The following is a 12,644-nucleotide window of genomic DNA, read 5'->3' as shown; positions in this document are numbered from 1 at the left end:
GTACAGACACACAGTTTTACTTCTGAAACCAACAATATTCCCCAAAATAAGTTAGCTTATTACAGGAAATGTTGCTATTTATTGCACCATTACAGTTTAGGGCTCTATCAGGTATTTCTCCAGTTGGGTCCCAAACAAAACTCCAGTTTACATTCTACAATTATCTGGTAATACAGCAGTGCCCAGAGCCCCTGTTACTTTGCATTCATTGCCCAATCTCTCAGCAGAAGATTAAATACATTTTAGCATTTAATTTGGGTTATAGACTGCAAAATTAAATCCCATTAGAAAGTCAGAACTGCAGACCTTAATCGCTTACAGAACGTTTCATTTCCATCTCATTGGGAGCATAACTACAATATGAGAACTCAAAAAAATGTCCTTTACAGTTGATCTAACTTGTTCAAATGGCTTCTTGAGCTTCAGCTAGATGCTAGGTATATGCCGGTGTTACCAAGTTATCTTAAACCAAGTGCTTGTTTTATCTTTAATAGAAGCTGTGTTAAACGGGTTCTAAATGGATTGTAATGAAACAAACCTATGGCCGCTACCAATTAGAAGGACAAGGGCAGTAGATACATGGGATCACCACTACCTGGAAGTTCCCCTCCAAGTCACTCACCATCCTGACTTGGAAATATATCACCGTTCCTTCACTGTCGCTGGGTTAAAATCATGGAACTCCCTCCCTAACAACACCGTGGATGTACCTACACCACATGGACGGCAACAGTTCAAGGAGGCAGCTCACCAGCACCTTCTCGAGGGCAATTAGGGATGGGCAATAAATGCTGGCCTAGCCAGCAAAGCCCACATCCCTTAAATAAAGAAAAAATATATTTGTAATGTTAATAATGCCTACCTCCCCAAATATGGGTTATCATCTGATGGCTACATCCCAATCAACCACTGCAGTAAACTGAATTTAAGAAGAATCTAGACATATCTTAAATAAAGATAGTGTGATTTAAAAATACAATGGATCTCCCTTTTGGTCGCAGGTACTTCTAGCGCAGCCGTGGACGACAACTCCAACTTCAGCGATAGCCTTGGAGAAGCAACAACATTAAAGTCTGCAAACATAAACATTAGCGACTCTGCTGGCACCAACACATACAAGACACAATGCTCCATTATCTGGCCAATGCTATCTCCAGACAGCGAAGAAGACTCATGACTAGAAGTGCAATTTGCAAAAAAAAAGTGCTTTGGTGTAAACGGGAAACAATCCCCTGAATATCACAGTGGTGCTATTTTTTTCCACTTGCGGATGTGGGTGTCCATTTGTATTTGTCCTTGGATTGCTGCAATTCAAGTGGTAAAATTAGGTATAGCTCCAAACCGTGGTGGAATTTCTCCTTGATCTCCATTGACTTCAATTTTACTGGGAGCCATTCTGTAACAAAGGTGGCATCAATCCATTTGTTCGATTTGTATTTATGTCCTACAAGTCATCTACTCCAAATACGATCATCCTTTTAACTAAAAAAAGTGTCTAAATTCCTTTAGATACCTTAAACTATGTCTCTAACCCTCCAATCATATAACTAACAGAAGAACATTCATTAAGACCACCTCATCTTCATCTCCAGAGAGCAGACAATTCAGCCTTCTAATCTTCTGTAATTCATTCCATGTGTCATCAACATCGCCATTTCTTCTATCTAATCTCAACTTAATACACTTATCTACTCTTGACAAATTCCTTCCTGAAATCCAGTTAGATCATATCAAACACCTCACCTTCATTCACCAAATTTATAAAGACTTGAAAGAAATTCAGTCATTTAATCAAAGATGCCCTTCTCCTTCAGAGTCATGTTTGCTCTCAATAATCAGAAACAAGTTTTTTCCTTATAGTATCCTTCAAAGTCTCAAATACATTCCCCACAGTCAAGGCAAAACTCAACGGTCTGCAACTTGTGGATACAATTTCCCCACCACAGACACCGCCCGAATTTAGCCCAGAGAGCCACTAACCATTTGTTATTGCTATAGGAGTTATTTACAATGGCACTACCTGTAACATAAGAGGGACAGCTCTACAAGTGGGACAGTTCTATTGGGCAGTCTTTTTCCCCCCAGATTTCATTAACCCCTTTTACAGTATTTACTGATGCCACTGTATACAGGCTCAGCACGTAAAAGCTGACAAGAATGTTAAGCTAGGCACAAATGGCTTACTGAGTTGGCCATACTTTGGGATTGAAGTACACTTGTAGGCAGAGGGAAACGGATTTCTGGATGGGAGCAGCTTGTCCAAACACACTGTTCGTCAGTCGAATGATCTTGTTCTGCTACGAGCCGAGCTACCTCGTCATCCATCTTCAGTTCACCTTGAAAGTGAAACCAGGATAGCCTGAAAGGTAGAGATCATCCTTGAAGAAGCAAATCAAGTAAATGAAATTACATGAGTAATAATCAATAGGCTGATAATTTGACTTCTGCTTTTTTCTTGGATTCAGACCTAAACCAAACTGGTGAAATCAGCTTAAAGCAAATACAGGCTTTAAAAAAAAAAGCAAAATGTTCATAATGAATAAAGTGCAGATTTAAATCTCAGTTTTGGAAGGAACATTAAATAATACTTCAAACGCTTATAACGTCTATCAACAGGTCTAATGTTAAAAGGGGTAAGCATGCATCACTAGCTGCATCCTCAGCACCTCCTCTCCCATGGGCTTCTGTTTATCAATCTGCCCAAGAAGCAGGTAAAGTTCATACTGACCCTGCCAGTCTGTAGACTGAGAAACACACCCCATGCCCAATGGAAAGCAACACACCAGAACTGCACAACAAAAATCAGTGGCATTATTCTGATACAAACCACAGCCAGGATTTTACATTGGTCAGGCGGGCTCGGAGGGTGGGTGCAGTTGGGAACCCGACTGCCGCCCACAATCGGCACCGCGCCATTTTACGGGGGTGGGCCAATTAAGGCCTGCCCAGCGTAATACGCGACTGCGACATCAGTGGGAAGGGGTGGTCGGGATCGGGAGGGCAATGTCCACCGGGTCCAATGGCGACCAGCGGCTGATTCAAAAGCGGCCATGGCAGCCATGCGAAGGCTGCCAGTGACTCGGAGGACCCTCGGTATGGAACACTTCAGTTCTGAACACGGCAGGCAGGAGGGCAGGTCCCATGAGCTCCCATGATGTGGTGAGGCGCACATGGGTGTAGTGCTGTAAGCGGTTCAATGATCTCCTGCGATCGGGAAGGGTGAGCACCGTGTTGGCATGGGTCACTTAGCACAGCAGTTAGGAGCAGTTCCCCCTCCACAATCGCCCCGCCTCCCCCCCCCGGGACCTCAGAGCTCTTAGTGCGTGAGTTGCAAATGTCAACGAGGAAGCATCTGGGCAAGGGGGTGAGCCCTGGCTGCTTGGAGTGAGTGTCCTGCAGCTCCAGGGTCACAAATCGGCTGAGCCCTGCAAGGTTTCCCTCAGATGGGGTTGGCCAGGCTGCAATGGCACTGCAGGTACAGGGTGGATGAATCAATGCTCCTCTCTCCTCTCAGGAGAAGACAGCACACAATAATGCTGAAAAGTTGCGGACTGGTGGAGAACTGCCCCATCTTCTAATCTTGTCAGATACGAGCAGGAGGCACTGGAGCTGGAGAAGCGCCATGTGCCTAGATCAACCGGTAGCGGTGAGGTTGGGGTGCCACAGGGAGGTAAGAGTGCACTGAGGTCAGAGTGTCTGTCATAGCAACCATTCCGCTGTTGTCTCTATATTGATGTGAGCCTCGAACACAGAATCCCCATTGATAATGGAGAGATGAGGGCACCAGTAACAGTGTAACGTCTTCAACTAATGACATGCCCTTGTTCTTCCTTTCAGGCTTACAAGAGGCCTGTTGGGGTCAGGAGCCTGAAGACCCGCCGCTCACCCCAGAGGACAATGACCACAGACCATAGTGTCACACCCTCTCAGCCAAGCAAGCACCAGCGCAGATACCAGCACCTCGGTGGGAACTAGGTCGTCGGCTAGTGCCCCGGGGAGCAGCGGTGAGGGCACTTCACACTCGCTTGAGGTGTAGACGGAGGCAGAGAGCGTCCAGGGTGCCGGCAGTCGGAGGACTGATGATCTGCCTCTGGAACAAAAACAAAATTACCTGGAAAAACTCAGCAGGTCTGACAGCATCTGCGGAGAGGAATACAGTTAACGTTTCGAGTCTGTATGACTCTTCACCAGAACATCTATGTGCCTCTGAGGCAACAGATGCTGGAAGTCCAGCAGGGTGTGTGGGAGGATCTGGCAGAGATACATGAGGGAATGCATGCCATGGTCTCTGTTGTGGAGGAGTCCATGTGGAGCATGAGCAATGCAATGACCCTCATGACGGAGTGCAATGCCTCCTCCATTGAGAAAGCAGCGACTCTCATGGAGAGGCTGCTCCAGGAGCTGAATCAGGGCTTCCTGGGGGGGGCGTTCGGACCTGCAAGCCCTCACATCGGCAATGACCTCAGGTGATCACTGTCAGTGTGGGGCATGGATTGGGCACCCAGTATCCCAGCTAGGTGCCCGCCCATCAATGGTGAGCAGGGAGGTCCAAATTGACCTGACGTTGGCACACGAACTGCTTGTCGTCTCTTTGGGCTCCTCTCAGGGTGCTCTGGATGATGGCAGCGGCTCCTCTGCCCCTCTGCCAGTGACTGTGGCATCCAATGAGGCTGCGGTGACTGGGGAGATGCCAGCTGTGCCACTGGCCGCTCCCTCCCAGGCGGGGCCAACACGGGCTCCACGGGACAGAGGACGTCCACCAAGGTCATCAAGGCCAACAGGAGAGCAGAGAGAGCAGACTGTCTCCAAAGCCAATGCCAGAGAGGGGACAGCACCTAGACGTAGCACCCGCAAACAAAAACTTAAAGTACCTTAGGCACAGCATGGGCTTATCACTGGTGATATTTTTTTCCCCCCACTTTGATGGAGAACAACTTTACATTTGATTTGATTTATGTACGCCAGGCACCAGACCAGTAAACGTGTTTGTTTTCAACAAGCCTCTGGGTGCTTCATTAGTTCTGCAGGTGAAGGGTAACCCATGATGTTATGAGTGACTTGTTTGTCATTGAGCTTTATTGAAATAGCACATAGTGCATGTTATTCACCAAGCAAATGCTCCTGTCAAGTTTCGAGTATGGAGCCTGCAGCCCTGGCATGTGGTGGTGGTTCATCTTTGGTAGGCTAGCTGAAGGAGCGTCGGATCAAAGCCTCCTGGGTGTCCCTGCCTCCCTGGAGGTTGCCCAGGTCTGCCTCAACACCCTCAGCGTTTTCCTGATCATGCTCGGCTTCAGACACACTACTGGGCTCGTCTGCTGCCAGAGCAGCTGTGTCAACATCTTCTTCCTCCACTGTGTCCCCCCTTTCCAGCGCCAGATTGTGGAGAGTGCAGCATGCAACCACTGTCACTAAGCCACGATCTGGAGGAGTACTGGAGTGCACCCCCTGCTCGGTCCAGGTATCGGAGGCGCATCTTGAGAAGACCGATGGTTCGCTCCACCACAGCCCTTGTGGAGGCGTAGCTCCTATTGTACCACTGCTTGGCCCCTGTTCTTGGATGGCGGAGAGACGTCATGAGCCACTTTCTGAGGGGACAGCCCTTGTCACCCAGCAGCCATCCATCCAGCTGGGCTGGAACACTGAAGAGACCTGGCACCTGGGAGTGTGTCTCAGGATGGAAGTGTCACAGGAGCTGCCGGGGCACCTTGCACAGACTTGCAGAATCTGCGTCTTATGGTCACACACTATCTGCACGTTCATGGAGTGGAAGCCCTTCCTGTTGACGAAGGAACCGGCCTCATCTGCTGGTGCCTTGATGGCCACATGTGTACAGTCTATAGCACCCTGGACGTGGGGGAATACAAAAATCGCGGCAAAGCCTCTGGCTCGCTCTGCCTGGCTGGCCTCGTCCATGAAGTAGTGAATGAAGATCAATACCTGCCTGAACAGAGCATCTGTCACCAGCTTGACACAAGTGTGGACAGCTGATTGGGAGACTCCACAAAGATGAGCCAATGACCCCTGGAAAGAGCCGGAGGCCGAGAAGCTGAGGGCAGCCGTGACCTTCAGAGCCACTGGCATGGGGTGCCCACCCACACAGTTGGAGCTGATCTCAGGGCCGATCATCTGACAGATGGAGGTGACTGTCTCCCTTGAGAGATGGAGCCTCCTTCGGCATTGCACCTCAGACATATTGAGGTAGCTGCATCGGTGCATGTCAACCCTAGCAGCAGGATAGTGGCGTCTTCTGCAGTCCCTTCTGCCTTGGACTTCCTGATGGGCCTGAGTCCCTTGTGCCTGCACCTCTCTTCCCAAAGGTGGCTCCCCTGGAGGCTGAATGTGGACTCCTGGCCTCCTCTCCCTTCTGGCCCTCTCTTCCTCCTCAGAGGTGGTGCCTCCAGCAGAGACCACAATTCCCAGGGTAAGGGAAGGCTATCTGATACCTGGAAGGCCCCAAGTGTTATGACTCCTCAGGAGTCCTGAACTGAAGCCTCTTATTTCTGTCAAAGCAGCTCTGAAGCTAAATGAAGTTGTCCAGTTCACACAAGCAAGCAACAGCAAGTAATAATCTAAAGTACTAACAACTCACATTAGTGAGCCCGCTCACCCCTCTTATCCCACGCGTGGATGAGGTTTTTGAAAATGTGACCTACCCGCCTGCCCGTGTGACACCCTGAAAATTGCACGGGCTGCGCAAAATCACAGGCAATTGGTGCCTCAAGGGCCTTAACTGGCCTGTTAATTAATGGCGGGCACACCTCCATCTTCATCGCGCACCCGCCTGGCGAAATATCGCGACGGTGTGCAGTGACATCGGGACACACGCCCGACATCATCGCACGTCATTTTACGTTCCAGCGTGTTGGGCATGCGCCCACAAACCGAATGGAAAATTCTGCCCCACATGTTCAGTACCGTCAGATCTACTACTGCAGGAAAACATGGAGTAGAAGATATATCACAAGGTGCACTGCAGGAACTCACCAAGCCTTCCTAGACAGAACCTTCCAAACCCACGGCTAAAACGATCTAGAAGGACAAGAGCAGCAAGCACATGGGAACATCACTACCTGGAAGTTCCCCTCCAAGCCATTCACCATCCTGACTTGGAAATATATCACCGTACCTTCACTGTCACTGGGTCAAAATCCTGGAACTCCCTCCCTAACAGCACCGTGGGTGTAGCTACACCACATGGACTGCAGCAATTCAAGAAGGCAGCTCACCACCACCTCAAGGGCAACTAGGGATGGGTAATAAATGCTGGCCCAGCCAGCGACACCCACATCCCATGAATGAATTTTTAAAAATTAAATGTCTCCATAGGGAGAGAAAGGATTCCCTTGAACATCTTGCTGCTAGTTACATTCGAGCAAGCCTGAGAGTAGCTGCATAATGTGGGAAAGGTGGTCTTTCAGCTCATCTGATACCACCCTTCCAGAACCCAACCCCACTTCCTTCCCATCTCAGTGTCTGGCTGCTTTTTGAGAAAAAAAATCCACCATGCTGCTCTTAATCATGCACCTCACCCACTGCAGTTGGCAATTATCCTCTGTACAGAAATACTCATTCCTCCCTGTGCTTCCTTGTTCTGGAAGCATTATTTCAGGTTCACTCCATCTTATAAGTAGCTCATATAGCACTAGAAAGTTTCGTGGCACAAGAAATCTAGTGTATTAAATTGTTTTGTGTTGGTTTTCCCTCAGTACCCTGTGTATTGGTTGGCCCCCTCATGTCACAATGCCTGCAATGCTCTCAGCCAAGAATGGCTCGGACCAATGGAAATTATGGAGTAAAGAAAGCACGCACAAGGAAGAATTTCACACCATTTCCCTCATTTTCTGGATACTTGATTCCTGAAAGGTGATTTAATAGAACATTAAAAAGGAAAAGAACAGAATAACTTTTTGCAGTCATACTGTTGAAAATTGAACATATTAAAGATAGTCTCTGGGTTCCCTGAAGAAATTGTATTTTTAAAAAGTAGTAAAGCTCCCTCTGGTGGTAAAGAACAAGTATTGCTATAATATTACAGTAAATTACGTGGCTTAGTGCTAACATTGGAATGCTCAGAATAATAAAAATACAAACATGCCCACTTCGATACTAGATGTCTCAGTCCCTGATTAACAGCTCATGTGAATAGCTGAATAGCTTTGAAGCATTTCCTTTGTTTTGCGCTCTTAAATAACCAGGGACAAAAAAGTGCCAAAACCAAAATGGGTGACTTTGCTCCATCTTGCTCTCTATCTCACTCATGATTCACTTGTACACTTACGGACTCTCAACGAGCAGGCACCGACTCTCAGTGGGTATAACTACCAGATGATGTGCTGTGGTTAGTCAACTGCTTGTACACTAGTGAGGCAACGAGTGGAGGGCATGTCTAAGAAAGACTCATGCTGCAGGATTTACACCAAATGGAACGACTCACTTGTAGACCATAATCCTTACAAAATGAACTCCAAATCAGGACAGAACTGTTAAGGTGATGGACAGTCAAAGTTGAATAACTTTAGAAAGCATCAATACAGGGATAATACAGGGAAGTCAACTCTGATTGGCCAAGGTATTGCCATAGAGAAAGTAGCGGTGAACTATAAGCTTCTCAAGCTCCCGGGTAATTCAAAACCGACAAAATTCAAAACAATGTCTAACGTTAGATGTGATTTCACGATTAGACAGCACTTGCTAAACAATCCTGATTATACCGACAACCTATTTAAGATTACCAGTCAGGCTTGCAGTGTGGCTCATTTATGCTTGCTAGAAGCTGCATATATTCACCCATAGGGCCATGCCCACTCAGGCCTTCAAGCATGCTTCACCATTCAATAAAATCATGGCTAAACTAAAGCTTGGTGGACAGCCAATCCCTTGTTCATTCCTCATGGCAATACCTTGACTAGAGTCCACCTGCCTGGTTTGAATTTAAACAAAAGCTTGGTAATTAACTGTTCCCTGGTACATTCCCCTTGGCAATACCTCTACCAATCAGTGTCTACTTGTCAACCAATCGGCACTCTCTTCTCATGCAGTATAAATTGTTTTTCCCTTTACAATTTGTATTCTTTTGAATCTGTCCTGATGAGTGCAAACTGAAACGTTTCAACAAAATGTCTATTGTTTCAGTGATATTCAAGTTCTGTACTACCAAGCGACTTCTTGTAAATCTTCTCTGCACCCTCTACAGTGCCAGCTTTTTCCTTTTTATAAAATGGTGACCAGAACTGCACACAGTACTTTAAACATGGTCTAAACATGGTTCATGACATGTTTAACATAACTTCCCTACTTTTCAATTCTATTCCTCTAGAAATATAGCCTAATCGCTTTTGTTTTTTTATGGCCTTGAGTATTTTTACTCCGAGATCCCTTTGTTCTTCTACCTCACCTAGATTTGCGCCTTCCAAGTAACAAGTGGTGTCCATGTCCACAAATAACTAAAATCTAGTGCACAAGTGCAAAAATAATCCGAAAGGATAATGGAATCTTGGCCTTACATACGAATTAGGAACAGGAGTAGGCCACTCAGCCCTTCAAGCATGCTCAGCCATTCAATAAGATCATGGCTGATCTGATTGTAACGTCAACTCCATATTCCCTCCTACCCCCGTGAACCTTTCACCCCCTTTACCTCAAGGGGAATGAAATTCCCAAATGATGCTTCAGTTCTACACAGTCTTGGTCAGGCACCTTCTGCAAGGCAGCATTTATTTTTGTGCACTGAATCACAGGAAAGATAAGCTACCCTTGAAGGGTTAACATTATAGATTTGCCAGAATTTTACCAAGGCTTCACACATTAAATTATGAGGACAAATTGCATAAAGTTGGCTTCCCTTGAGTTTAGAAGGTTGAGCAGTGGTCTAATCACGGCATTTAAAACAATTGAGGGATTCAACAGAATAAGAGGCAGATAAACGAGTGTGGGCCCTAAATCATGTCCGACACATCTCCCGCACCTCTGCCCTCACACCTCCCTCCCAGAATCATGAGAGGGTCCCCCTTCCACTCACTTTTAACCCCTGAGCCTCCACATTCAAAGGATCATCCTCTGCCATTCCCGCTAATTCAAGCATGATGCCACCACCAAACACATCTTCCCCTCACTGTCCCCCCCACCACCCCCACACCCACCCATCAGCATTCCGCAGGGACCGTTCTCTGCGTGACACCCTGGTCTACTCCTCCTTCACCAACTCCTCATACCCTTCCCAGGGCACCTTCTCATGCAATCGCAGAAGGTACAACACCTGCCCCTTTACCTCCTCACCGTCCAAGGCCCTAACCACTCCTTTAAGGTGAAGCAGCATTTCAATTGCACCTTCTTCAATTTGGTCTACTGTATTCACTGCTCCCAATGCAGTCTCCTCCACATTGGTCTGTCCACAAGCATGACCCAGACCTCCCTGTCGCTTGACATTTCAACACACCATCCTGCTCTCATTCCCATATGTCAGTCCTTGGCCTGCTGCAATGTTCCAGTGAAGCCCAACGCAAACTGGAGGAACAGCACCTCATCTTTCGATTAGGCACTTTACAGCCTTCTGGACTTAACACTGAGTTCAACAACTTCAGACCATGAACTCTCCCCTCCATCTTTACCCCCTTTTTAATCAATTTTCTTTACAAAAATGTTATTTATATATATATATTTTTATTATGTTTATCCCCAACAGGGCCAGCTGTCACTTGTTCTTATGTTTTGCTTTCAGGGTGCTGACCCTTGTTCTGCTATCTTACCTTTATGCCAGTATCAGCACCTTTATTCTTTAATACTACCTTTGTCTTGTGTCTATGACATCTTTGTCAAATCTCTCCTGAGCTCCCACCTATCTCTGATCTATTTTACTCCACCTGCTCCTCCCCCTCAAACAGTATAAAATCCATCATATTTCTACTTCGCTTTAGCTCTGAAGAGGCGTCATACGGACTCTGATAGCGTTGTAGAAAAAAAAGATACAGTATTATAGGAACTTATTTGGTCCCTGTTTGGAAGGGGACTGCAGCAAACACTTGCAGGAGAGATCAGAACTAGGGGCAATTAATATAACACAATGACTAATAAACCCAATAGGGAACTCAGAAGAAACTTCTAGCTAAACAGAGAGTGGAACACACTACCACAAAGAAGTATCTTCGCACACCTTCCTTTTGCCCTTGGGGAATGGCGAGGAAGTGCTGAAAGGATTAATGGCTGATTTCTCAACCTGTTGAGCCACATCACGAACATCTCTTCCATGGCCAACGGGTCCTGGAGGGAGGCTTGAACCAGAGCTTCTGGCTCAGAGACAGGGGTGCTTCCCACTTGAGCCACAAGACTTCCTTAGCATCTGAGATAAATAGCAGTGATGCATTTAAGGGGAAGTTAGATTAACACAAGGGAGAAAAAACAGGAATAGCAGTGATGCATTTAAGGGAAAGTTAGATAAACACAAGGGAGAAAAAAAAAACAGGAAAAAATAAGATGGAGTTAGATGAGGGGTGGGAGGGAGGTTCCTGTGGAAATAAAAATACCAATGATCTTTTGCACCAAATGGTCTGTTTATGTTGTAACTACCAGGCAATGTATTTAATTCCCGCACAATAAGTTACTTTCTTCATAAGAAATACAATACTGAAATCATCAGTATCTTCCATCGCATCATTATCTGATTTTAAAAACATGAAAGCAGAAACTTTACAAACTTTCAGCAACATATATAATACTAAGTATTCCAATAACTTTTCCCAGTTAAGGGTCTTCACCCCTTTGATCTCCCCCTCCTTTTGTTAGTCTGTGACACCGAAAGCGTGTTCTCAGCAGTGAACACATGTTCAGCACAAACTCCTCCACATCACGTACCCTGTTAAATCCTCAACTTAAACTTCTGCTCCCGGGCCAACATTCCGCTTCCGGACAAGGTTCTATTCCCGGGCTAACATTCCGTTCCCGGCGTTCTATTCCCGGGCTAACATTCCGTTCCCGGGTAACGTTCTATTTACTTCCCAATTCCATGAACTCACTTAAACTCCTTCCGGGGTCACGCTGCAGGTTGTAGTGTTTTCTCTTCAAGTAACCGTCGGGAACCCAGATCATCCATTTTCCCTATTGTATGGGCGGTAATCGGAAATGTTTATTTTGTGGTCTGGGACCAGGTTCGGTCCTTTCAAACAGTAAAAGTATTATCGCCTTTTCGTCAATTAAAACATTTCATTAAATACATTCAACACTGAGCAGCCCCTGCGGAGTCACCACCTAATGTGTACAACACTCACATTGACTTATTCAATTCCATTCGCATAAAGGTAAAGATTAGGGAGTGAGATGTATTTTTTAAAGTGAAACTTGCTGCCAAATAATTTAAACTCCTAGAAATAAGTCCTGTTTTCGAAAGAAATGTCTAATTATATCGAAATGAGCCAGTTTCGCATAAAGGGAGTAAGACTTGGCAGATGTATAATAGATTTAAATACTGATTATGACCATTGTCCTGCCTGACATATACCACACTTATTGTGTTGTAGTTATGAATATCTGATTTTAAAATTCATGTGTTTTGGAAGTATAACTTTTAGTTTGAGTATTGAAATATTTAAATCTTAGATAAATGGAATTTATAAATAGATAAATGTTTAAACAGCTGGTAAACAAACCAAAAG

General features: G+C 45.9%; 1 protein-coding gene across 3 annotated transcripts in view; it reads right to left on the bottom strand.

Annotated features, from left to right (window-relative positions):
* Positions 1 to 12,134, bottom strand: part of taf1a (TATA box binding protein (TBP)-associated factor, RNA polymerase I, A) — a 29,128-nt gene extending 16,994 nt beyond the window's left edge. Inside the window, exons 1-2 of one of the 3 annotated variants that reach the window (XM_078557007.1) lie at positions 12,009 to 12,134; positions 2,199 to 2,359 (exon numbers count right to left, since the gene is read on the bottom strand). In XM_078557007.1, coding sequence (XP_078413133.1) covers positions 2,199 to 2,325 — 127 coding nt within the window. In that variant the 5' untranslated portion in view covers positions 2,326 to 2,359; positions 12,009 to 12,134. The other 2 variants (XM_078557008.1, XM_078557006.1) reach the window with 2 other exon arrangements.
* Between the last annotated feature and the right edge of the window lie 510 nt (positions 12,135 to 12,644).

Source organism: Cetorhinus maximus, chromosome 14, assembly GCF_964194155.1.
Source record: "Cetorhinus maximus chromosome 14, sCetMax3.hap1.1, whole genome shotgun sequence".
Lineage (NCBI taxonomy): Eukaryota > Metazoa > Chordata > Chondrichthyes > Lamniformes > Cetorhinidae > Cetorhinus > Cetorhinus maximus.
Note: the sequence above shows the minus strand (reverse complement) of the source record. Positions and strands in the feature narration are given on the sequence as shown.